The following is a 27,744-nucleotide window of genomic DNA, read 5'->3' as shown; positions in this document are numbered from 1 at the left end:
CTGTGAGGGACAAAGGTCATGTTGCATTGGGCAAGGTGGAGACAGACCTCTGTGAGACCTGAGAATTGAGCTCATGGTATACTGATGCCATCAGAAATTTAGGCAGAGCTCTTAACAGGAGAGATGAGGGTATATAATGAAGAGGAGACATTTGCATGTGGCATGAGCAGCAATAACCACCCAGCTATGTGGTGAAAATGAAAGTCATCTCGTCACCACTAAAGACAGGAGAACCAGGTAGCAAGCCTAGAGGATCAGTAGAGATTCTCACTGAGCTTGGACCGTGATATGGGTTCTCTTGGTTCCTCTCCATTTTTTCAATAAAGTTTTCTTTCTTTCTTTTCTTTTCTTTCTTTCTTTTTTTCTTTCTTTCCTTTTCTTTTTTCTTTTTTTTTTTTTTTTTTGAGGTAGTGTCTTACTCTAACTCAGGCTAACCTGGAATTCACTATGTAGTCTCAGGGTCGCCTTGAACTCACAGCAATCCTCCTACCTCTACCTCCCAAGTGCACCACCATGCCCAGCCTTTTTTTTTTTTTGTTTGTTTGTTTATTGAGATATGGTCTTGTTCTAGCCCAGGCTGACCTGGAATTCACTATGTAGTGCCTCAGGGTAGCCTACCTCTGCCTTCCAAGTGCTGGGATTAAAGATGTGTGTCGCCATGCCAGGCCCTTCAATAAAGCTTTGTTTGATAAGTCAGAGGAAGGCGCTTCTAGATTCTGAACCTAATTGTAAATATCAGGGGCTTTGTTTCTCCCTTGTCTTGTCCTCAAAATGCTCTCATCTCTCTTCTCTGAGGTACCGTCAATATTTAACATCTGCCACTGTACTTTCTCCACCTGCCCTGAAATTTTAGTTGCTTGACCCATGTGGTGGTTAACATTGCCCACTATGAGATAATGTCTATGGTTTTCATTACTGAATGTACAGCAAGTTACAACAACTGAATTTAGTGCTGTTCACTTTTAAAAGCCATCATCTGGATATCTCAGAGGTGCTCAGCCACCTGTGGGTAGTTGTCCATCTGTGGTGGGTGTCCATCACTCTAGGCTCATGATGTGGATGGGGAAAAGACTGTGTATGCATACATACGTGTGCTTCTTCTAGAAGAGCTCAAGTTGTCTAATACCATTTTTTTTTTTTGGATGACAAAAAATACAAAATTCAGTAAAAAGAAACCAAGGCAAGGAAAGGAGAAAAAAATTAAACAATCCCTCAAACCAAAATAAATAAATAAGATTCATCATCTTTACTATTTTTAAGTGTGAAACATAGCTACATCATTGTGAAACCAATCTCAATAACTTTTTTTTAAATCTTGTGAGCCTGAATATCTATCTCCATTAAACAAGTAATGTTGCTTTTTATTTATTTTTAAATATTTTATTTATTTATTTGAGAGAGCGAGAGACAGACAGAGGGAAAGAGGAAGACAGAGTGAGTATGGGCATGCCACTGCAAAGGAACTCCAGACTCGTGTCATTTTGTGCTTCTGGCTCTACATGGGTACTGGGGAATCAAACTCTGGTCTCAGGAATTACAAGCAAGGGCTTTAACTGCTGAGCCATTTCTCCAGCTCATCTTTTTTTTTTTTTTTTTTTTTTTTTTGGTAAGGAGAGAGAGAGAGAGAGAATATGAACTGGCATGCTAGCTCCTCCAGCCACTGCAATAGAACTCCAGATGCATGCGACACCATGTGCGCATGTGCAGCCTTGTGTGCTTGTATCACCTTATGCGTCTGGCTTATGTGGGACCTGGAGAGTCAGACATGAGCCCCTAGGCTTTGCAGGCAAGCGCTTTAACTGCTAAGCCATCTCTCCAACCCCACAGCTCATTTTTAAACATCATTCTATGTCCAGCTTCACTAGAAAGAAGTCAGCTCTTTACCTGGGAGTTTAGGTACATATGATTCAATTTCCTGTTGTTTATGCATTTCTACCAGTCTAGAGCAGTAAGCCACTTACTTACACCTTCTCAGCAGGCTCATAGTTTTGGCCATCATCAGGAAAATCAATCAGGCATTTTAAACCAAATGAGAACTACTTCTTATCTTCAACAAGTCAAATTGGATCAACCTCTTCATTATTTGTTGATTCCTTGTGTTAGAGACTCCAAAGGCCAAACTAAAGATGTTATCTTTCAGGGGTCTAGAAATGAATGATTTTTATACTTTGTGAAGCATGTGCCAACACAGCTAATGATGAAACATCACTTACTACCATTGTTATTATTTTTTCCAAGCTCCTCTTCCCCAGATCTAGCTAGATGATCCTTCTCGACATCATAACATACTGTGGTTTCCTGATCAGAATATTATGTATTAATTTTGTGCTCTAATTGTCTGTCTTTCCTACCAGATTTCAACTTCAGTGATGTAAAGGTTGTTATCCATCTGTCCTGCAATGCACCTAACATGGTATGAACTCAATGTTGCAGACTTGCTGGCTTCATGAAGATTCCAAGCCTCCCCCTTCCCTGCTCTCAGGCAGGCAGGCCAGCTTGCATAGGACCAATGACTTCTGCTTTCTTTTTAGTACATTTACCTGAAAGGTGCTAGCAAGACTGTTAGAGAGAAAGAGAGTGAGATGCTAGCTTTGCTCCCTCTGAATACTCAGCATACAACTGAGTATTCAGAGGAAACATGAGTAAGCAAAATACAATTGCTGGCTCATGGTAGATATTTTTAAAATGCCAGGGGAAAATGTTTTTAAAAATGCCTGAAAATGAAGGAATGAATGAATAGAACCTAAGTGAAGTTCTGAAGTGTCCCTACCTCTTTCCCTCTCTCATTTCCTTCCCTCGCCTCCCTTTCTTTCTCTTCCTCCTTTCCCCTCCCTCCCTTCCTCTTTCCCTCTCTCTCTCTTCCATTCCTCTTCTCCTACCTCTCTCCCTCCCCAGTCGAGTGATGTGCTTCTGTAACAGGCACACTGTTTTTGTCTAAGGGTGGAGGTAACTTGTGATGAAACAGGGGAAGTGCTGGACTTAATATGGATAATTAGAAGAAATTCTCAGCCTCACATAGGGCAAGAAGGGATGCGGGCTGAGAGTGTGATAGTCAGGGAGGTGGGTGTGACGGTCAGTCAAGTTGTAGAAAGGAGAGTAAGGGAATGATTCAGAAGCTTAAGGACAAGAGGGAATGTGGTTTGATTGTGGAACTTCAAGGAGCTGAATGACTCCTCAGGCATGATGCAAAGTGAGAGCGGTAAGGGAGGAGGCTTAAGAAAGCGGGCAGGTTCAGATGGCAGTGACCACTGAGGTGACTAAAAACTCAACGAAGTGCTGAGAAGTGACAGTGGAGTGTTCAGCACTAAATGAGACATCTCTATCACATCTTGCAAGGCTCAGGGACCACTGATGAAGAGATGCCAGAATGAATGGAAGAGCCAAAGGAAGGGGAGGACTGCTTACAATGCTGTCTTCCAGACACAAACTAACTATTGCACTCATGACCTCACGGTGGCATACCCTACTTAAACAAGACCTGCTTCGTGAGGGGGGTGGGGAAATGACATCTAAATAGAAGAGGGCCTAGTTGGATAGAAGAGGTTCAGTGGAGGGGGGATTAAGGGGAAGGGAAAAGGGAGGATTATGGGAGGGGATGTGATCATAGTATATATAAGAGTTGTCAATAAAAAGTAAAAAACAATAAAGAGAAAGAGGGGCAGGTCTCAGTAGTCCTGTGGTCAGCTAGGGAGGCAGGCTTCATCTGAAGCAGAGGACGAGGGATCGGCAGGAGTGAGAGTAGGGGTCAGCAGCAGATCCCTGTAAGGAACTCATCCATCTGGAGAGTGCAGTAGGGGATAATGGGATAAAGCTGGGCATGAGAAACGTATTTCGTATGATGATGACATGCAACTGTCATCAGAGCACTGGGGCAGAGTTCAAACTTTCAACCAGCTTGGGGAAGAACCAACCAAACCACAGAAGTGTATATCTCATGTCTTTTTAATTTAGCAGACCTTAGCTTTGTTTTTCAGGCCCTTGCAAAGGCTATCAACAGATGTTTGGATAGCCTGGCTTTGAGTATAGAAATGTAAAAGAATCTAAGCTGAAGCCTCCTTACCTGTGGGAAGAGAGTTGGTGGAAAGAAGAGATTTGCAGTGGCCAGACTAAAAGCAAGCAGCAATATAACTGGTGAATATTCCTGTGTCACATGTGAGAGTGCTGCTATTCCCCAGTAATAAGCAGTTAGCAAATATTTTAATAACATCAAGGTGTTCCTGTCCTGTAGTTGGTTCTAGAATCTTGGGGTAAGAACATTTGTAATTTTCAAAAGTAAGCTCAAAATTTTAATGTAATTTTATCATTGGAAGGGAAGCACACAGAAGAACACTGACTTATATGATGAAGGAAATAAATTTGGCAGAATCATGTGTGGGATGTGCAACCATTCTGTTCCTGTCAACCACTGATAGGAGGCTGAGGGGAAATGCAATCTGCCACAGGGGTAAGGCTATGGGACCAGAGGTACCTATGCTTTTAACAGGGGTGGAGAGCAAGAAATTCTGAGAAACAGCAAAGTCAAGTCCCACAATACTTTGCTTGTATAGTTGTATTTTGGTTTTTATTGTGTGTGTGTGTGTGTGTGCCTGCATGTGTGTGGGTGTGTGCACATGTGGTGTATATCAATTTGTGAAGATATGTGTACCCCATGCACGTGTCCAGAGGCCAGAGAAGATGACATTTTCTGTCACTTCCTTATTTCCTGGGGGCAGTCACTCATTGAAGCTGTACTCCTGAATTTTTAGTTAGACTGGCTGACCAGTGAGCTCCAGTGATCCGCCTGTCTCCTGTTCTTCAATGCTGGGGTCACAGGCTTGCATGGCTATGTCCTGCTTGTCACATGGGTGTTGGGGGACAAACTCAGATTCTTGTGCTTGATCAGCATGCCGTGTTACCTACAGAGACATCGCAGCAGTACCTCCATCTATTAATAATTATATTGTCATGGATCACTTGATGTGTTAGCAACTGTGACCTTGAAATTAAGGAGACACAGATCTAGTGGGACAGACTCAGGAATCATTAATATCCTAACATGCTAGGTATCAAGACAGATGGATGTTCAAAAGCCACAGCTGAGCAAGAAGGTGGTTCTTTGTGGTGCAAGTGTGTTTATAGAGCCCTGTATGTTTGACATTACTGATACTGATAATACCTATTATATTAGTCACTTCTTGTTGTGGTGACCAAATACCAGATAGAAACAATTTAAGGTAGGAAAGATTTATTGTGGCTCATATTTTCAGAGGATTTGGTCCATGGTTGCTTTATCCTCTGAACTTGGGCAAACATCATTCAGACAGGAAGCAGAGAGCCAGATAAGGAGTGGCCAAGGATAATAGATCCCCAATGATCTGCCTCAAGAGACCTACTTCTTGCAGCTAGGCCCTACCCATGAAAGTTCCTGGAAATTTTCAAAATAGAGCCGCCTAGGGACCAAATATTCAAAACATGAGCCTGTGGAGGATATTTTATATTTAAATCACAATACCTGTATTCTTCTAAAGAAATATATATATATACACACACACACACACACACACACACACACACACACACACACACATATATACACATACATACATACATACATATACTTATATGTTTTTTTCAAGGTAGGGTTTCACTCTAGCCCAGGCTGACCTGGAATTCACTATGTAGTATCATGTGGCCTTGAACTCATGGCAATTCTCCTACCTCTGCCTCCTGAGTGATGGAATTAAAGGCGTGCACCACCATGCCTGGCTAAGAAATTCAACTATATATATATATATATTTTTTTTTTTAAAATTTAATTTATTAGTTTTCTTTTCAGTAAATACAGGCAGTTTGGTACCATTATTTAGGCTCATCTGTGATCTACCCCCTCCCATTAGACCCTCCTTGTTATTGAAAATGGGTCGTGCATTGTGGAGTTAGCCCCCAGTTATTAGTATGATAAATGTCTCTGAAAATCATGACCCAACATGTAACTCTGACATTCTTTCCGCCCCCTCTTCCGCAAGATTTAATGTTTAATTTTTAATAATTAACAACTTCCATGATTGTAAACAACAAATATTTTTAAGATCCTAAAACTTTAAGGATTTAAAACTTAAATCCTTACATCATCCCAGGAGCAGCATCACTCTCAGGGAAGGATGGGGTGGGGTGCATTAGAATGAAATACGTTGAATGAGAGGCACTAGGCCCAAGAGGCCAGATCACAGTCTACGATAAAAGGACTCTGAGTCTAACTTCCTCTATGACAATACACTGTGTCCTTTTTAAAATGAAGATACAAGTTGAGGTTTCATTTCTGGGACCAAACCTAGGTAACATTTTCAGGCTCTAAACCCTGTAAGAAATTTAAACCCTCAATCCTCCTGCCTCTTCCTTTCCAGTGCTGGGATTACAGGCATGTGCCACTCATTCCCTTGCACCCCCAGCCCTCTGGCCCAGCTCCGCAACATGCTGTATAATTGCAAGTCATGAGCCAGGTACTACAAAACATTTCATGAATCACCCACCAGCACTCTTTCTCTGCATCTTAAAACAGTGGTTTTATTTCATTATTTAAGAGAAAGAATGAGAGAGAGAAGGGGGGGGAGGGAGGAGAGAGAGTTATGGGTATGCCAGGACCTTCTGCCACTGCAAAGGAACTCCATACACATGAACCACTTTGTGTATCTGGCTTTACATGGGTCCTGGCGAATAGAACCTGGGCTGTCAGGCTTTGCCTTTAACAGCTGAACCATCTCTCCAGCTCTCTGGTTTTTTTTGTTCCCCCCCCCCCCCCCCCCCCCCCCCCCGAGGTAGGGTCTCACTCTGGCCTAGGCTGACCTGGAATTCACTATATAGTCTCAGGGTGGCCTTGGGCTCTCGGTGCTGCTGCTACCTCTGCCTCCTGAGTGCTGGGATGAAAGGCGTGCGCCACCACGCCTGGCTTTGCGCTCTCTCTCTCTTTCTAAAGGAGAACCAAGTTGAACAGAACAGAAATATGAGATTGCAATGACAATAGCAAGCATAAGAATTATTACTTTTTGTTTTATGCATTTGTGTGCTTGTATGTGTTTGGGTGCATGTTTGTAGGTATGCATGTGTGGATGTCAAAGGAAAACCTCAGGTGTAGTTTTTCAGGCGCTGTCCCCCCATTTCTGAGACAGCTTCTCATTGGCCTGGGGCTCACCAAGTAGGCTAGGCTAGCTGCCCAGTGAACCCCCAGGGATTCACCTGGCCTATCCTCCACAAGTATTGGATTTACAGGTGAACACCATGCCCAGCACTTATATGGGTGCTAGGGATTGAACACTCAGGTCCTCATGCTTTTGAGACAAGCACTTAACCAACTGAGCAATCTCCCTAGAGCAAGAATTACATAACAAAGCTTTTTTATGGTCAGCCTTGTCAAAAGATGTTTGAAGGCCCCTGGTTCATTATTCCCTGAATGTATGTCTCCTAGATTCATTTTCCACAGCGCACCACCAGCCTCACCAACTTCCTACAACATACCTTTCCCTTCTGTGGCAAGATTCCTCACAGTTTCCTCATTGTCATCCTTCCCATTTCGCTTCAGATGCTACTTTTTAAGGCACACTTTCTGAGAGTATATGCTAGGAGGCAATTTCCTGCAGCTCTGTGCCAGGGCTTTTAGTGATTTCTTTAATAGCAAGCTTTCCCACTGGGCTGTTGTCTGCCCTGCAAACCTTGTAGTGAGCCAGGACCAGTTACCACATAGGCAGTGGGAGGAATAAAGGAAGAATCGAATCAACCTTTTACCAATGATGTTGGCTAGTCTTCTTCCTTTTCCTTTTATCGATTTATTTATTGGTGCGTGTGCACGCACGTGTGTGTGTGGGGGGGGTGGAGTGGAGAGGAATCCAACGTCTCTTGCAAACCAACGCATGTGCCACTTTGGGAAGGCTGGTCACCTCCCAAACCCCCTGTCTTCTCCATTTCTGGGGTGCCCTTGGTTTCCAATTTTTGCACCAAGTAAACCACGGCAGGGCTGCGTTGTCTGCCTAAGTTAAGAACTTCCTTTCATGGGGTTTCTTTTTCTTGTTTTGCTTGTTTATTTAAGCAGGGTGTTATGCAGCCCTGACTGGTCTTGAACTCCGGATCCCCATTCCTCTACCTCGCAAGTACTGGGGGTTACATACCTCCGCCACCAAGCCTGGCTTTAACAGGAGGAAAGGGCGAATGATGACCTGAGACAGAGAAAGTCTCCGCGCATCCGCTTCAGAAAAGCGCAGCTTTCCCGACATCTCGTGAGCACCTCCCAGCCTCTCGCGGCGGGGGGACCCCTGGGTGGGGACTGGGGCGCGCTCCATGCGGCTTTCGGGCTCTCAGCCCCCGCAGCCCTCCCCGGGCTGGGCCCACCGGCTGGGACCTTCCCGTCTGCTGAGCGCAGCGGCGGGCGAGTAGTCTCCGGGGTCGGGTGCAGTCAGCCTCGGGGCCGGAGTCCTCGCGCGGGAGCCGGGCCTGGCGGCCGTCAGCAGCCATCTTCGGGAGGAAGGAGAGGGGGCGCGGCCTGGGGGCCGGGACCCGCCCCGCCGCCCCGCCCGTCGCCCCGCGGTCCCGCCGCCCCGCCGCCGGCGCCGAGGATTCCTTCGGGCCGCGGACTTGCCTCGCTCGCTCCCCGCCTGGCCGCGGCCGCCCCGCCGCTCGGCCCCGCGCGCTGCAGAGGCCGCCATGGGCTCCGCGCGCCGGCTCGCGCTGGGCGGCCTCCTCGTCCTGCTGGCCGGGGCCGGGCTGCTGCGCGGCCGGCTGGTGGGCCCGCAGGAAGCCGGCTTCGGCGCGTGTGACAAGTTCTTCTACGCCGGGAGCCCCCCGGCGGGGCTGGCCGCCGAGCCGCACGTGAAGATCTGTCAGCGCTGGGCGGGCGCCGAGCACTTCGCCACCCTGTACAGCTGCCGCCACCGCGCCCCGCTGTTCTCGGCGTTCCGCGCCGCGCGCCCCGCGCCGCGCAGCGCCGAGCCCCGCTGGCTGGTGGAGCCGCAGGTAAGACGCCGCTCCCGAGCCTGGCCGGGCCATCACGGCCAGCGACCCGGGGCCAAAGCGGGCGGTCCCCGCGCCTTCGGTGCCTTCGGGTGCCATCGGAGCCGGGAGCCTGCACACCCTGGTTTCCGATCCACCCTGCTGCCCCGCCATCTGAGAGCCTTCACTTCAGCCGCAGGGCTGGGGAGCTCCCTCCGGGAGGTGGCTCTCCCTCCCAGTCGGCCCAGACTTCTGCAGTGTCGTCCTTTCCGAGACCCGGGAGACCCGCCAGATGCCCAGCTGGGCGCTCACAGGCCTACCAGCATCATTGACGCAGCATCCTTTGGGACGGGTGGGCATGCTCGTCTGCATTTTACAGGGAAGATTGAAGTTCGGGAGGAGGGAAGGGGCTTGCAAAAGACCACCCACCTGAAGGTAGAAGAAGGTCTTTCTTCTAGGGAAGGTTTCCCCCTCTGTTGAGCCCTTCGATGTGAAGCTGCAGTTGGCTAGAATAGTTAAAGCAAGGCATGGGTTTTTAGCAGCGTGACAGAAAGGTTGTAGCTGTAGGGAGACATTCTCACTTCCAATATGGAAAAGACAAGCCGGCTTTTTTCCTCTCAGTCTTCTTGTCTACACGTTAGTTATCAGATCTATCAGATCATTGGCAATCACATCACCTTTGCTCAGTGTTCTGTCTGGTAATAAGGACCAACCATTCTGCTGACTGGTTTATTTCTGCTGGATCTTCTCTTCAAACATCCAGGGAAGGAGAAGGAGCTGTCCCACCGCCCTTGATTCTTGAAGCCCTGCTGAGGAGCACGGCACAAGGCCAACAGCTGGCTGGCTGGCAGTGCCTCATTCAGAGCCCGTGGGTTGTCATCCCACCCCGTATCTTCAGCTCTGAGATCTTGGCCAGGCCTCAGGCAGTCTGCACGACTCTTCTCTGGGTCTTTCCACCTAAACATCTGTGGATGTCAGGAAGTATGAGTGCAGACATGTAAAAATGACTTTGAGACTTGCACATAGACATTTTAATCTAAAATTACTTCCTTCCAGTACACCTCTGAAGCTCTCAGTATTCTGTCTTCCAGCTCCTCATGATGCATTGTGGTTCTTTGTCCAGTAAGAAAATGGTCCCTTTCTCCCTAAGATTCCCACGGGTAACCAGTAGAGGAACGTGCATTGGAAGCTGTGATGGGAATGCTTTCTGAACAAATGTCAGATTCTGAGTACAGCTGGTAGTCACCTGTGCCAGACACATGGGTCACCAAGGAAACCGTGCAGCACCAGAGCCCTAGCTTCCTAGCCTGGAGTGCACAGCATGTCATGAAGGCCATCTTGAATGTGTTCAAATCGCACTTCTTCCACAGACTAGCTGCTTCTCAGCTGTGGCTTCAAGAACCTACGTTTTGGTAGGTTGAACTGGAGAAAATAACATAGGGTGTTTGTGGGGATTCGATGGATTACTTTTTATAAAGTTCTTGAGAGCTGCCTGACACAAAGGCACTGGCTGTCATTGTGGCATACCAACGCACTGTAATTTAACAAAGGTAAACAGAGTTCTGTTAGATTCATCTGCTGGTAAGGCGGTAGGGGTCCGGGTAGCATTTGTTCTATTTATGGAAGGATAAGGTAGAGCTTAGAAAGGAGATGAGGAGGAGGAGGAGTGTGGAGAGAAGAAGGAAGAGGAAAAGATTCAAGCAGGGTAACCATTCATATGATGGGTGTGGCAGTTTCAGGGATCCAAGCAGGGAGCTGGTAAACTAGTGTAAGCCAGTAGACTACAGTGAACCACATGCTCAGTCAGAAGGGGAATCATAGGCGGGCAGGGCAGAGAAGGGCTCATCAGGAAGGCTTAGGTAGGCTGAGCCATTTATGCACTTAATTGAGGGAGTCAGTTGTAAAGGATCAGGCTTTGGCAGCAAGACAATACAGACCCTGAGTGGAGTAATTACCAAGGGGTGGGGATAGGTGATGAAGTTGAAGAGGGTGCTATAAGATGTCCAGAGATTTTGAAAAGTACAGGAGGTCTGGGGTTGCAGCTTAGTTGGTAGCATACTTGCCTAGCATTCATGAGGCCCTGGATTCTATCCTCAGCATCAAATAAAGTATGCATAGTCATGTATTTGATCCCTAGCATGTCATAAAATTGAATGTGTTGGTACATGCCTGTAATCTCAGCCCTTTAATCAGAAGTTCAAGGTCATTTTAGGGAGTTCAGGACCCGCCTGGGCTACTTGAAATGCTATCCAGAAAGAAAGAAAGAAAGAAAGAAAGAAAGAAAGAAAGAAAGAAAGAAAGAAAGAAAGAAAGAAAGAAAGAAAGAAAGAAAGAAGGAAAGAAAGAATCCAGGAACTCAGGGCTCCTACCCTACTGTAGAGGATCACTGAGGCTCGGAGCCTTGGGTGTGGCTGGGCTTCCTCCACCATTCACCTAGGTTTAAGTCAGACAGGGACCAAAGAGCCTTGACAGAGAGGAGACAGGAGGTGCAGGTGGCTCTGGAGCCATTGCCACGGCCTGATCCTTCCAGGGTTCCTGGAGGCCTGCCTCTTGTCCAGGACCCCCACTGCCCACTGCAGAGTCTTGCTGGGGTTCAGTACACACTTCTGGCTGCTTCCAAGCAGTATTAAGTCCAAGTCATCTTGAGCCCACGTCATCTTATAAAGTCAGCATTACCAAGAGGCCCTGCAGGCAGGAGGACAAGGAGGTCACCATTGTCTAACAACTGTGAGTCAGACAGGACTGCTCCCAGCGCAACTCTGCAGCCCATAGGTTGGTCTATGACTAGTTCCCATTTGAGAAAGTCATCTAAATGGAAGATCATAAAAACTTGAATTATTTAAGGTGTGGGCTGCCCAACACCTTCAGGACAAAGTTCAAGGCCCTCTGTGGCTTGGGCTCCAGTCCTGTCTGTCACCATAGTCCAGACACACATGTAAGCCCTCGCTAGCATTGGGTCTGCTTATACCCTGTGTTTCTTTGCCCAATACACTCTATATGACACCCCCCTCCCCAAACCACTGGCTCTTCACTTCCTACTCATTCCATTATTCGTTCTGTGCTGGGAGATGTTCTCCTGAAAGTTCTCCCCCCTTGAGTCAGACCCTCCTCATGAGATAGGTCTATCACTTTAGCACTCTTTTTTTTTTTTTTCCACCTTAGCACTCTTAATAACCATTTCCTCTTTTTTTTCTCCTCTTCCCTTTTGAGACAGGGTCTGGTTGTCTAGCCCATGCTGGCCTGGAACTTTCCTGCAGCTTAGCCTGGAGCTCATAATCTTCTTGCCCCAGCCTCTAGGGTTACAGGCATGTGCCACCACACCTGGCTAATTTCCTCATTTTAGTACGTAACACATTGTTTTGTAATTACTTGCTCACCTGTCTGTCTCCCTTGTCTTGAGCCCTTGAGGGTTGAGGACATAGGTTACTCATTCTAGCTCCCTGGAGCTTCATATATAGGAAACACTTAATAAGTGACACATCAAATCGTTATTTCCTATGAATGTCTGCATCATAGTGGTGCGATGGACCACTTGAGTTTTCTCAGTGGAACGTTTCATAGGTAGAGCCCAGGACCTTACCCCAGCACCCCCGACCCCCACCCAATCAGTCCTAAAAACACTGCAATGATTTGGGTCCATCTGTACCTCCTAGTCCTGGAGAGCTGCACACAGGCTTCCAGATTCTCCCACCCTTCAGGAACTGAACAGAGACCTTTCCCAGACAAAAAGAAACTTAAAGTGTAGCTGAAGAAACAGGGGCTGTAATTTGTTGGGATTTCAGTCACCTCTAAGTTGAGCTTGGAGAGAAGGCAGGAAAGAGATGGGCAACACTTTCCGTGGGGCATTGTGTTGGGAGGGTGTCCCATCTGGAAGCTGGTGACTGATTAAGGATTTTGGGGCTCAAAGCTGTTAGTCTTTTCAGTCCTTTTCCCCAAATGGAAGAAGTATTACATAAGATAACCAGTGATTTCCAAAGTACCTTGCTATCTGATGCCAGAAACCACTATGTAAGACCTTATCATTTTATAAACATGGACAATGAAGGGCACTGGCCTTCTGGCCAGTAATAACTGGATATAAGATTTGGCTAGGCAGATCCAGCATGAGGACGAGGTGAGATGAGATGAGGTGGTGTCTGAGGTGACACAGCTAGAATTTGAATTCTGAGCTAACACAGCTTGAATTTGAATACATGACCAGTGCCCCTAGGCCAGTCCTCTTTAAAAAATATTTAATTAATTAATTTATTATTTATTTATTTGACAGAGAAAAAGAGGAAGGGAGGGAGGGAGGGAGGGAGGGAGGGAGGGAGGGAGAGAATGGGTAGGCTAGGGCCTCCAGCCCCTGCAAATGAATTCCAGACACATGCACCACCTTGTGCATCTGGCTAATGTGGGTCCTGGGGAATTGAACCTGTGTCCTGTGGCTTGGTAGGCAAACGCCTTAACCACTAAGCCATTCCTCCAGTCCCCAGTCCTCTTTTTATACACATGCAGAGACTGTGGCCTCACCGTGTCCAATCACAGTAATGGAGTTAGTGCTTGTAGTAGTTGAATGTATGTCCCCCCAGTAGACTCAGATGTTATTAAAATTGAGTTTTCAGTGTCTGCACCTAGCAGGCAGATTCCTGCTATGGGAGGGGGTTGTCAGTGGGGGCTGATCTGAATTCCAGCCTAAGGTATTCTGAGTGAGTTCTACCTGGGTCCTTGCTGCTGGCTGTTTAGTTATGTCTCTCTGCTTGGATCTGTGAAAAGGGGCCAGTTTTTCTTCTACTATCAATGGAACTTCCCTTGGATCTGTGAGCTTCAAATAAATCCCTTCCTCCCATAAAGTGTGTCTGGTTTGGAGGTTCATCCCAGCAGTGTGGAGCTGATTACAGCCGTGTTTTAATTCTATCTTTCATATAAGAATCCTAATTTCTTTATTTATTTGCAAGGAGAGAGGGGGTGAGAGGGAGGGAGGGAAGAGACAAAGGGTCCTCCAAGGCCTTCAACCACTGCAAAGGAACTCTAGACACATGTGCCATTTTGTACATCTGGCTTTGCCGTGGGCGCTGGAGAATCAATTCAGGTCATTAGGCTTTGCAGCCAATTTTCTTAACTGCTGAGCCATCTCTCCAGCCCAAGAATCCTGATCTGTATTCTCCTTTTCCCCAACTAACTCAGGAAGGTAGGAACATATAAGTTGATATATAAAAGTTGCTCAAGTGGCAAGGCTCTGGAGTGAAGGGGATATTCTGATTAATTGCAAAAATATTTTTCCAGAAGGTCATATTTTATATTTTAGTAAATGCACAAGAGCAGTTTTCTCAAGTTAGAACCTTGAGGAAATCCTCAGTCTTTAATTTTAGTCAGTGACTTCTTGTTACACTCCTGGAAACGGTGGCAAACAGTCTCTTATTTATTGTTGACCTCAGCCCTCTCTTCAGAGAGCGGGTTGTAGAAGCTATCACAGTCTTGAGTCTCTGTGTTCGAGCAGAGCAGACAAGACAATTCTGAATCTCACTTCTTGTCAAAAGACTTAGTTCAGACACTTCTCAGTCATAGTCTTGAGTCTCCGTGTACCGAGTAAAGCAGAGAGGACAATTCTGAATCTTACTTCTCGTTAAAAGACTTAGTTCAGACACTTCTCTATCATTAGTAAATTTTGTGTGACCTTGTGTTTTCCATCTTTGTTTTTCTTTTGTTTATTAAAGGCAGTAACAGCAGTCGCTTCATGTGATTGGGACAATTGAACAAAATAAAACAATAAGCATACAGCATAGTTCTTGCTCTGTGGGAAGCATGTGGTAAGTCTTAGGGTGCTAGATACACACACACACACACACACACACACACACACACACACACACACCACAGATGGGATATTGAGTTATATAGATGATGCCTGCAGATCTACATAACTCTCCTAAAATGTAGAACCTTCATCTGTGACTCATCTCAAATGCTGACACTCACCCCACATACAATGCAGTGCTTGGCACATGTACAGAGAGGGTAGATGAATGGAAGATTGGGCAGGTAGATATATGTATGTATGGAATTTGGTGGTTAATAAACCAGCAACCACGAAAGTACAAGAGATACCTCCACCCTCTTTGTGCTGAGCAACCCAGAGATGTGTTGTCACAAAACAGTGAGCAAGGACATTTGAATGCATGTGCTGAGCCTGGGTGAGGCTGGAAGCACCTGACCAGGGAAGCCTCCCACATCAATCGCTGCAGCTTTCTCCTTCCAGCGTACAAAGAAAGGCGCCCCACATGCTGCCTTCCCTTCATTGGCTGGCACTTCATCTTTGGATCCAGCGTTCCTATTAGCTACATAGGCCACTTACTGTGTGCTGAATGTTTCAGGGACATGCCGTCTAAACGGATCAGTGATAGTAACTCCCCATATTGCTGTCAGGTCAGACAAACTTGGATGGCCTAGGAAAGGAGCTATTGCTCACTGATTGTTTGCTGTGTGAAAAGGACTTCACAGTAATTTCTTTAAAATAATGCAATTTATTTTTATTTTTTTTAGTTTTTGTGTTTTCAAGGTAGAGTCTCTAGCCCAGGCTAACCTGGAATTCGCTATATAATTTCAGGGTGGCCTCCAACTCACAGCAATCCTCCTACCTCTGCCTCTCGAATGTTGGGATTAAATACATGCGGTACCATGCTGGGACTTATTTTTTAAAATTTTTAAAAATTTTTTGTTTATTTTTCTTTATTTATTTGAGATTGACACACAGAGAGAAAAAGAGTAAGAGAGAGAGAGAGAGAGAGAGAGAGAGAGAGAAAGAGGGAGGGAGGGAGAAAATGGGTCCACCAGGGCCTCCAGCCATTGTAAACGAACTCCAGATGCATGCGCCCCCTGTGCATCTGGCTTATGTGGGTCCTGGGGAATCAAGCCTCTAACTGGGGTCCTTAGGCTTCACAGGCAAGCTCTTAACCACTAAGCCATCTCTCCAGCCCCAGATTTATTTTATTCTTTGAGATAAAGAGAGAATGAATGAATGAGTGTGCCAGGACCTCCAGCCCCCACAAACAAATTCCAGACTCATGTTCCACTTTGTGCATGTGGCTTCACATGTGAACTGGGAAATGAAACCCAGACTGTCAGGCTGTAGCAGACAGATTCAGGTTCACTGAAATGAACTTTCAGACCAGACACAGTTATGGAGGAAGGGATATTTATTGAAGCTTACAGATCCAGGGGAAGTTCCATAAATGGCAAAAGAAGCTGGCCTGCTTTCACAGGATCAGGTGGAGAGAGAGAAGAGCACAAGCCTAAAGCCACACAGCACAGTACACTTCAGGAACTCCACCTAGACACTTTGCATATCTTTAGATTGAAATCTGAACGCCACCACCACACCTTAAGATCACCCAGTGACATTGCCTCCAGCAGGGGGCTACAGATGCAAACTACAAACAAACAACTGAATATATTGGGGGCCATCTATTCTATTCAAACCACCACACAGGCTTTGCATGCAAGTGCCTTTAACCACTGATCCATCTCCCCAAATCCACAGCAACTTTTTTCTCATATCATAGCATTAGACAGTGAAACCCATGTTTTATAGTTTAGGGTGCTGAAGTTCAGAATGGTTATGAAACTTCTAGAGTCACTCAGTTGGCAGATGGAAGAGCCCAAGACACCCACTCTAAACTCTTATCTTTCTCCTTAGCCATGCCACTTTAAAATGAAAACACCAGCATTTTCTCTCCAGAACCCAAGCTGTCTGACTAGATTTGCTGTTTTGCTAAATTGAACCAGTTCTGTGGTTGGTATATGGCTTTAGAAAATGTTTAAAAACATATTTTGTATAGATATATCATGTGTTAGTGCCATCTTTTCCCTCCCTGCCCCTGTTCCACAGGGGACCCTCCTCAGAGGGGTTGCAGGTTTGGGTCTTGAATTCTGTTCCATTGATCTATATTCCTGTTTTTGTGCCAGTACCATGCTGTTTTTTATTACTATGGCTTTGTAGTATAGCTTTAGATCAGGTATGGTGATACCTCCAGAGGTCTTTCTTTTGCTAAGGATATGTTTGTATATTTGAGGCTGGCTCCCATTCCATATGAATTTTGAGATCATTTTTCCTATCTGTGAAGTATGATGCTGGAATTTTTACTGGAATTGCACGAAATCTGTATATTGCTTTTAGTAGAATTCCCATTTTCACAATATTAATTTTACCCATCCAGGAGCATGGGAGGTATATTTGTCCTTTGCATTTAGAAAGTCTACTGATTTTTGTGCACTGATTTTGTATCCTGCCACTTTACTGAAGGACTTAATCACTTTTAGAAGTTTGGGGATGGAGAGTTTTGGATCTCTTTTTTATTTTTTTAAATATTTTTTTGTTCATTTTTAATTTATTTATTTGAGAGCAACAGACACAGAGAGAAAGACAGATAGAGGGAGAGAGAGAGAATGGGCGCGCCAGGGCTTCCAGCCTCTGCAAACGAACTCCAGACGCGTGCGCCCCCTTGTGCATCTGGCTAGCGTGGGACCTGGGGAACCGAGCCTCGAACCGGGGTCCTTAGGCTTCACAGGCAAGCGCTTAACTGCTAAGCCATCTCTCCAGCCCGACTTTTGGATCTCTTATGTATAGAATCATGTCATCTGAAAATAGGGCTAACTTCTTCCTTTCCAATTTTAATCCCATTTGTTTCTTTCTCCCGTTGTATTGCTTTGGCTAGTACTTTTCATAGTATGTTGAAGAGCAGTGGTAAGAGTGGGTACCCCTGTCTTGTTCCCAGTCTCAGTGGGTACTCCTTAAGTCTTTACCCATTAAGTATTATTTGGGCTTTAGGTGCTTTATATATAGGCTTTACTGTGTTGAGACATAAACCATCCATGCCTAATCTCTCCAGTGTTTTGATCATGAAATTTTGTTGCATTTTGTCAAAGGCCTTCTCAGAATCTATTGAAATTATCATGTGGTTTTTGTGATTAAGTTTATTTATATATTGTATTATGCTGATGGATTTCCATATGTTGAACCACCCCTGCATCCCTGGGTTGAAGCCATAGTTTCTTAGACTTTAAAATGTTCCATTCCAGGCTGGTTAATCAGGAAGCCAGAACAAAACACATGCAGGGACCATAGTGCCCCAAGTCAGAAGCAGGAGTACCAGGACCAGGGAACTGGGAGGTGGGGAAGGAACTGTGAGCTGTGGCCTAGTTATTCTGTACACATACCCTCTGGAGCAGGGGATCTGGAAGCCTGTGTATGGTTTTGCCACTAACACACTGTTCTCAAAACCCTAACTTGAGATTATAGTCAGTTTAGCCATTAGCTCATAGTGATTAGATGGAGCGTCCCATGAGAAATAAATTATTTAAGGGGCTTCTAACTTCTCCCCTCTTTAAAAAAATATTTTGTTTATTTCTTTGAGAAAGACAAAGAGAAAGAAGCAGGGGGTAGAGGGCATGGGTGCCCCAGGGCCTCCAGCCACTGCGAATGAACTCCAGGTCCATGAGCCACTTTGTACATGTGGCTTTAAGTGTGTACTAAAGAATCAAATCCAGTCCATTAGGCTTCCTAAAAAGTGTCCTTAAGCATTGATCCATCTCTCCAGCTCTCTTTACCTCTTTTGATTACTACCTCTTCTCTTTCATTTAACCTGACAGCTCTAATAAGAAGACGAGACAGTAAGTGTCCCCCTTGTCTAATAAAAATATGAGGCAATAAATCTCACTTCTCAGTAGTTCTCACTTCTAGTGATCTAACCCAAGAAGACTGGATTTTAATTCCATTAAGATGTAGTTCCTTTATACAATGTACTTTCCTTTCCTTTTACTGAGTGTGGTGGTACATGCCTATAATCTTAGCAATCAGGAGGAGGAGGAGGATGCAGGAAAATAATAAACTCAAGCTCATCTTTGGCTACACAGAGAGCCCAGCCTGGGCTAATGAGACCCTATCTCTCTCTCTCTCTCTCTCTCTCTCTCTCTCTCTCTCCCTCTCTCTCTCTCTCTGTCTCTCTCTGTCTCTCTTGCATACACCTCTTACATACTTGATTTTAACCTGTATTACAGAGTCATAGTAACAAAAACAGAATGGTACAGGCACAAAAACAGACATGTAGATCAATGGAACAGAATAAAGGACCCAGATGTAAGTCCGGGTAGCTATAGCCACCTGATCTTCGACAGAAATGCCAAAAATACTCATTGGACTAAAGACAGCCTCTTCAGCAAATGGTGCTAGGAAAATTGGATATGTATGTGTAGAAGGATGAAAATAGATCTGTATCTCTTTCCATGCACAAGAATTAAGTCCACATGGATCAAAGACCTTAATATCAAACCTGAAACTCTGAAAGTGCTAGAGTAAAAAGTATGGGAACACCTTCAACATATTGGTCTTGGCAAGCACTTTCTGAATATAACCTCAGTTGCTCAGGAAATGAAATCACAGATCAACTGCTGGACCTCATGTAATTACAAAGCTTTTGTACAGCAAAGGACACTGTGAATGGAGCAAAGAAGCAACCTACAAGATGGGAGAAAATCTTTGCCAGCTATTCATCTGACAAAAAATATCTAGGATATACAAAGAACTCAAAAAACTAATAAGAAATCAAGCAGCCCAATTAAAAATGGGCTATGGAACTAAATAGAGAGTTCTCAAAAGAAGAAATACAGATGGCATATATAAACATCTAGAAAAATGTTCTACTTCCCTAGCCATCAGGGAAATGCAGATTAAAACTACGTTGAGATTCCATCTCAGTCCTTTCAGATTGGCTACCATCATGAAAATAAAGGACCATGAATGCTGGTGAGGATGTGAAAAAAGAGGAACCCTTCTACACTGTTTGTGGGAATGCAATCTGGTCCAGCCATTGTGGAAATCACTGTGGAAGTTCCTGAGAGAGCTAAAAATAGATTTATCATATGACCTAGTTCCTAGGCACTCATCTCACTACCTTAGAGGTACTTGCTCAACCATGTTTATTGCTGCTCTATTCATAATAGCTAGGAAATGGAACCAGCCTAAATGTCCCTCAACTGATAAGTGGATAATGAAGATGTGGCACATTTGCACGATGGAGTTCTACTCAGCAGTAAAGAAAAATTAAATTATGAAATTTTCAGGAAAATGGATGGATCTGGAAAAAACTATTCTTAGTGAGGTAACCAGGCCCAGATAGCCAAAGTCGCATGTTCTCTCTCATATGTGGATCCTAGCTACAAATGATTGGACTTCTGTGTGAGTAGGAAGAAAAGTCAGTAGCAGAGGCCAGTAAGCTAGAAAGGAGATATAAAGGGAATAGAAAGGGAGGGGGGACCTAATAGGATGGTATTGTATACATGTAAGTAGAAAAACAGATTAATGGAGGTAAAAGGCCTAAGTGAGGTCAGGGGAAGAGATTGAGTAAAGGAAAGGTGGAGGGAGAGCTTATCAAACTCTGAGGTTTTGAATAAGTCATATAGAAGCCTACTTTTTTGGACAATGGAACACCCAGAAGCTATAGATTATTACTAGAAAAATTTTAAGTGCCAGGGATTGGATACCTTCTAGTGAGTTGTTGGCCAGGGAGGTCACTGATGTCCCCAAAACATTATAGGCCATTGCCAAGGCTCTTGGTTTCCCACCAGGAATAGATGGTAAGACCCTATTGCTGAAGACTGCATATACTTGGGCTGCAAGGTCACTGAGAAATCCTGCTGGAGCTGAGCTGAGAACCTCCTCCATGTAGACCAGCTGATATTAAGCTGGAAAAAGCTATATTGCATGTAGTTCAATGGGAGAGAGAAATCACCAGTGGAGATATTCAACAGTATACTGCAAGCATTAAATTTGGCCAGCCAGGCCAAATGAGCCAACAGGTGCAGTAGTGGCATGTCTGTTATGAGAGAAACCAGCCACTCTGCTCCATGGAAACGAATATATCCGTGATACTGAAAACTTACAACACGGGTAGTTATGAGCCCTAGCGGTGTAATGTCTGCTGGTATCTGGCTAAATGTATATACTGTCCTCACCAAACTGCCCAGTAATCACTTCTCATAATGTTCATTCCCATATATTAATACTACTCTCACTTTTGGTAGAGAACCTTCTCTTTTCAGATGGCAGTGACCTTGGGATGACTCAGAAGGCATCACGGTGCTGGGAAGAATTGACTAGGAGTGCTCAGCACTGAAATATCTCTATCACATCTTCCAAGGCTCAGAGTCCATTGTGGAAGAGGTGGTGGAAAGAATGTAAGAGCCAAAGGAAGGGTAGGACTCCTTACAATGTGCTCCTCCTAAAACAAAATGGCCTGGATATCCATAACCTCACAGTGCCTGATACTACCTACATAAGACCATCATAATAGGAGGAAAAGTTGATGACATCAAAATAAAAGAGAGACTGATAGAGGGGGGAAGGGACACGATGATGGAGAGTGGAGTTTCAAAGGGGAAAGTGGGAGGGGGAGGGAATTACCATAGGTTATTGTCTATTATTATGGAAGTGGTCAATGAAAAAAATAACAAATTTTTAAAAAGAAAGAGAGAAAGAAACAGATTCATACACCAAACCAAGAATAGAAGGGCCACTCAGTAGTCTAGTCATGCTTTTACGGACCCTGTACCTGACAAGTGTGGTGCAAACCAGAGGTCAATTTGTAGGCAAATATATGTATGTGTGTATGTATATATGTATGTGTGTGTGTGTGTGTGTGTGTATATTTGTGTGTTTAATTTTTTTTGAGACAGGTCTTATGTAACTGAGGCTGGTCTTTAACTTACTAAGTATCTGAGGATGACCTTAAATGGGTGGCGTTGAACTCTTGATCCTAACTGTCTTCACCTTACAAAGTGCTATGATTACAGTTGTGTGCCCCCTGTCCAGATTTATGTAGTTCTGGGGAATCTAACTCAGGGCTTTATACATGCTAGGCAAGTACTCTACTGACTGAGCTAAAACCACAGCCCCCAATGTCCCTTAACTGGATTCCTTCTTTCCAACAAGTCTCTCTTCTATTTTGTCATCATTTCCCCTGCAGGGCTTATGTAGGTAGCATCATCCACTGTGAGGCTATGAATACCATGGCCACTTTGTATCAGGAAGATGGTATTGTAAGCACTCCTCTTTCTTTGTTTCTTACATTCTTTCCACCACCATTTCCATAATGGACCCTGAGCCTTGGAGGGCACAATAGACTGTTTTGTATTTTTATATGAACTGAAAATATGGGTATACTTCATCTTGCAGAATAAACAGATGGCTGATATATTACTTGAAAATGTAAATTAAATTAGACATTCAACTTGTATTGAGTTCTGATTGCTGTTCAGTTAGCAGGGATACCCAGTGCTTTTGCAAAGCCTAGGGCCTTTATTAATTCATGGAGTCAACAATCTTTACTGAACATATGCTGTGTGTGAGATACTATTCTGAGCACTGGGAGTAGTTTAGTGCATCAAATGGCAAAACACCTGCTTTCATGGGGCTTAATATCTAAGAGGTTATAGATGATATGTAAAAACAATAGAGTAAAAAGTATTGCATGTTAAATAGTTTTAAGTGGTAAGAAGAAAGTCCAGTAAGGGTCTAAGTTCAGGGGAAAAGTGATGTTTCCAAAGGGCTTCTGGCAAAGATGTGATTGAGAAGATGACTTGTGGGTACAGATCTGCAGGAAGCGACAAAGCCAGTGAAGCAGGTACCTATCTGTGGTGAGAACATGCAGGCTGCAGGAGCAGTAAGTGGAGGGGCCCGTGCATGTAGTTTATATGATACTTATGTGAAACAGAACCAAGAGTCTGGTGTGGGGGCACAATGCATGATAAGTGTAATGGAAGATGAGGTCAGAAAGATGGCAGGTCATTTAGGTCCTTTGGGGTATTTGTAAGAAACATGGCTTTTCTGCCCTGTGAAATGAGAAGGCATATTGCAGGGTTCTGGGCAGAGGCTATGACATGACCTGACTCACATTTTCATAGCATCTTGGCTGCTACAGTGAGAACAGACTTCTGGGATTAAGGACAGGAGTGGACGGACCAGTTAGGAGTTTCAGTAATCTGGCAGGAGACAATGACGGCTTGAGCACTGTTTCATGAGGTGGTGACAGTGTGGTTATGGATGCATTTTGAAGAAAGAGCCATGAATATTTGGAGTGAGAGAATGGCAGTTGCCGATGTCTCATACTCTCAAGTGTGGAGTTTCCTGAACAAAATGATATTACTAAAGCAAGAGCCAGTCTGGAACCATATCATGTACTCTTACTTGTTCAAGGGGCAAGAATACCATTCTGGCTCTGGGGGCTGGAGGGTGGTGTCATGGGAGCTGTTGTTCAATGGATGAGCATTTAGAGACACTAGATAAATATCTTCTAGAGGTCTGCTGTTCAACATGTTCCTGTAATTGTCAATGCTATATCATGCACTGCAAAGTTTATTAAGGTGGTAGATCTGATGCTATGTATTCCTAACACATACACATACACATACACACACATACGCACACATGCATGCACACACACAAAAACACATGGACACAAAGAAACCTTGGGAGATGTTGGGTATTTCTGTCACCAGGGTGTTCCTGTATGCCCAGATTACACACAATGCATATGTTCAGTTCTGTGTATGTCAGTCATATTTCAAGAAAGCCGTTTGTGCACATGCGTGTGTGAAGAGCTTGGTTTTAGACATGCTAAATGGGAGTTGCCTTTAGTGTTTCAATGGAACTTCCTGTATAGTTCTCTTCTCTTCACAGCCATACTGGCTTTCCAGGGAAGTATAACCATCTGAGCCTAGCACTCTCTGAAGTAGTCATTCAGTAATGTAGTAAGCTGGACTGGGACCAGAAGAGGAGATACTAGGCAGGAGAATTTTAGAGTATGGAAATAACAGAAATGAGTTTGAGTCACATTCCATAAACAAGACAGGCAAAACTTTAATGGAGTGGGGGTTCTGCTTGAGAGTTGAAGGAAGCTAATGATGGCTCATGATGTCATCAGGCTGTTCTCCTCACCGGAGCGTCAGGTTTTATATGATCATGTGATTGGCTGTGGAGGGGCTGGATTGTCTGTCAGTCATGGCCTGGCTTTTCACTGATATTTGCTTTCTTGTGCACAAGCATTTGGCCTTGTGCTTGATGGGCTAATGGATGGTGACTTTATCCAGGAACTGCTGAGTCCCTCCTGTTGCTGCAATCATCATCTGGTGTAACCATCTTGGTGCCACAACTCAGCCTGGGCCTTATGATAAAGCTGAGTGCTTGAGTAGGTGAGACTGCACAAGGAAGGGGAGGAAGAAACCCACATCTGCCCCAGTGGGCTGTGGGCCAGCTTAGCCCTGCAGTACAGTATCAGACAAAATATCTTCCAATGCCTCTCTGCAGAATAGTTTTATCAAGCACTTAAAACACAAAGAAATAGACAGTATGAAAACAGAAATGCCAAACCTTTTGTTCCATTTCAGTCCTCCATGAGATACCTTCAGCCACTAAGGTATCAGTGCTTTTAGCAAAGCAACCTTCAAATTTTTGTTAAGTAAGCTAGGCAACTCTATTAGTTACTTAAAAATATTTTATTTATTTGTGTGTAAGGAGATTGAGAAAATGAGAATGAGTGCGTTAGGGCCTCTAGCCACTGTAAATGAACTCCAGATGCATGTACCACTTTGTGTGTCTGGCTTTACGTGGGTACTGAGGAATTGAACTTGGTTTGCTAGGTATTGCGGGGCAAGCGCCTCGACCGCTGAGCCATCTCTACAGCCCTGTATTAGTTACTTGTGTGTCACTGTGACCAACTTAATGGAGGACAGATTTATTTTGGCTGATGGCTACCAAAGTTTTCACTCCATCATAGTGGGAAAGGCATGGTGGAGGACTCTTATCTATGGCAACCTGGGCACAAGGTGGAAGACGGATGTTCACATGGTGGCAGAACCAGAAGCACAGGGTAGCTGGGGCTAGAGATAGGGCTATGACCTTCAAGGACCAGCCTCCTAGTAAGACCCCATTTCCCAAAGGGTCCTCAGCATTCCAAAATATTACTGCCCATTGTGGCATAAGCATTCAAAATATGAGACTATGGGGACTTTTCCTAACCATAATAGCAGTTTATGATAACTCACATCATAGGTGTTATCAAAGCTAGCAAGAAGCTAGTGCTGAACTCCAAAATTAGTGATTAGCTATTTTAAATTTTATTTATTTATTTGACAGAGAAAGAGAGAGGGATAGAGGGAGAGAGAGAGAAATATTGGTCATGTCAGGGCCTCCAGCCACTGAAAATGAACTTCAGACACGTGTGCCCCCTTGTGCATCTGGCTAACGTGGGTCCTGGGGAATAAAACCTGAGTCCTTTGGCTTTGCAGGCAAACACCTTAACTGCTAAGGCATCCCTTCAACCCTAATTAGTTATTTTTCAGTCACCTAAGAGCAAGTGAAGCAATAGAACTTGTGGGGAGTGGAGGAGAGAGTTCTTCGGTAACAGTTCCCCTGTGTCTTTGGTATTTGTTGTGGCTATTTTCAGTCCCCTGGTTTTAGCTTGGTCTTGTCATAAGGGGATCCTGTTCATAGACACTCCAGCTTTGGGGCCTTATCTAGTGTTTTATGAGAAGGCTGTTGTAAGTATGCTTTTAACATGTAGCAGGCTAAGGGTTCAGGCTTTTCTTGCTTCTTGTTCCCCTGTGCTGGTCCCTACCTGTCTCAGAGACAACTGGCTCCAACTTAGAACACCCCACCTCCACAACATGAAGACATTCTTTTATTATTGTAGTAGGCTGAAAGTCCCTCACCTTTGGAAGCTCTTGGCTTAGTCCTTAACCTTGCTTTCAACACAGCCTGGCAAATGTGCCATAGTGTGTTTGCAAGATGGCAGTAAGGGTTTCAGGAATGGCGCTTGCCAGTATCTTAGTGTTCATAACAGGGGAAGGAATTGACCCAAATCTAATTTGTTGGGTGAATGACAGTATTCTTTGAACAGGACCATATAAGGACATGGCCATGCATGTATTGTGTGTGTGTTACATGTTTGTATGCATGTTCATATGGGCTTGGGTGCAAAAGTATGTTATGTGCCGGTGCATGTAACATGTGTGCATGTAGAGGCCAGAGGCCAGTGTCAGGTGTTTTTCCCAGTCTTTTTCCACCTTATTTTTTTAGATAGAGTCTCTTGCTGAGTTGAGAGCTTACATATTTGGCTAGGGTAGCTATCCAGGCATAACCCAGAATTCTTCTGTCTCTACCTTTCCAGCCTGGAATTACAGGTACCTGCCAATACACCCAGACTTTATATGACACTGGGGATCTAACTCAGGTCCTCATGCTTGTGTAGCAAGCTCTTTAACCATTGAGTTATCTCCCCAGCCCAATGTATCTGCCCTTGAAGATTGTACCTCCACTATTATATCAAGGTACATAGAGATGTGGTCCCTAAAGCCAAGTTAATGAGCCATCAGCACATTCCTTCTCATCTGAGGTAAAATGTTTCTGTCCCTAAAGTCAAGTTAACGAGCCATCAGCATATTCCTTCTCATCCGAGGTTAAATGTTTCTGTCATATTTTATGCCATGGTCCCTTCGTAGCATCAGACACATGTCCTTCGAGGATGTGAACAGTTTAGGATATCTGGTGGACTTCCTTTCTGTACCTTACTTGTGCTGACTTCACTCCTGTAATTGCTGCCATTTCTGCTCTTAGAGCCACACTTCTAACTTCCCTGTCTATGCAAAACAGCTTCTTGATAGTCAAGGTCAGCCCATTCCACCTGGTGCTGCTGGGAACCTTCTGTGTTCTGAAGCTAAGGAAATCCTCTCACAACATTCATTTCCACATCCTTCATATTCTTTCAGGATACCCCATTACTCTTCAGATAAAGACACAACTCCTTATCACAGCCTGCAGAGTTGGCCTGTCTTTCTGTACCCAGTTCCCTCCCTCACCTTATCTGGGGTCACATACCTTGTCATGCCTTCAATTCTGGCTAGTGGGGATGTATGTATGTATGTATGTATGTATGTATGTATGTATGTATGTATTATGCATGCATGCATACACATACACATATATACATAAATAGAAAGAATGTATGTGTATATCTACCCATCTTATGTTCTGTTGCAGGCTTTTTGTGTCTGTTTTGTTACTTGGTTTTTGCTTTTTGTTTTCCATAATATTACCAAGATCAAGTGCCCATAATATTTTATAGTGACAGTCCACACCCCTGTCTTTGCCATTATGTTACAGTCACAAAGCTATTTCTGTAGTTACAGAGTATTATACAACTCAACTCCAAGTCTCATTAAAGCAGGCCAAGGCTATAATTATTCCCCATCGGTCCTCATTAACTAATGCATGAGATGGAAACCTTTTTCTTCAAAGGGCCAAATAGAAATAGTTTTGGCTTTACAGGCCAGATCATCTCTGTTGCAAAAATAAATAGATAAAAGTAAAAAAACTACTCTATGCTTATTTGAGCACAAAGCAGCCACAGACAATATAAGCTAAACCTACTTGTGAGAATGGGTGGGTTGTGATTGGCTCATGTGGAGTAGTTTGCCAGCCCTTGGTCTGTCACAATATCAGTGCTTAAGTGTGAATAATGAGTGTCAGTGAATGTTGAACACTTAGCATGTATAGACTGAAGATGGCAGTGACATGTGAAAGCCATGTAATCCTATTTCTGTTGTGATACAGCATCCTCACATGTGGACCTGTGGACAATTTCAACTAGACCCTAAGCCTTTTGCTGTGGTGATGGAAGCTGTTATTCATAATATCTATGTCTTTATGTATGAAAGTAAATGTTTTTGTTAATTTCAAAGTATATAAGAAAAAGATCCCAT

The 27,744-nt window shown here is 44.4% G+C and overlaps 1 protein-coding gene across 2 annotated transcripts in view; it reads left to right on the top strand.

Annotated features, from left to right (window-relative positions):
- The first annotated feature begins 8,670 nt into the window (after window positions 1-8,670).
- Endod1 (endonuclease domain containing 1) overlaps window positions 8,671-27,744 on the top strand; it is a 47,947-nt gene continuing 28,873 nt past the window's right edge. The window contains exon 1 of one of the 2 annotated variants that reach the window (XM_004661871.2): window positions 8,671-8,979. In XM_004661871.2, coding sequence (XP_004661928.2) covers window positions 8,671-8,979 — 309 coding nt within the window. Of the gene's footprint in view, window positions 8,980-9,232; window positions 9,308-27,744 lie in introns of those variants that run through there. The other variant, XM_045145760.1, reaches the window with a different exon arrangement.

This window comes from Jaculus jaculus, chromosome 3 (genome assembly GCF_020740685.1).
Source record: "Jaculus jaculus isolate mJacJac1 chromosome 3, mJacJac1.mat.Y.cur, whole genome shotgun sequence".
NCBI lineage: Eukaryota > Metazoa > Chordata > Mammalia > Rodentia > Dipodidae > Jaculus > Jaculus jaculus.
The sequence above is the reverse complement of the archived record's forward strand: the minus strand, read 5'-3'. Positions and strand labels throughout refer to the sequence as shown.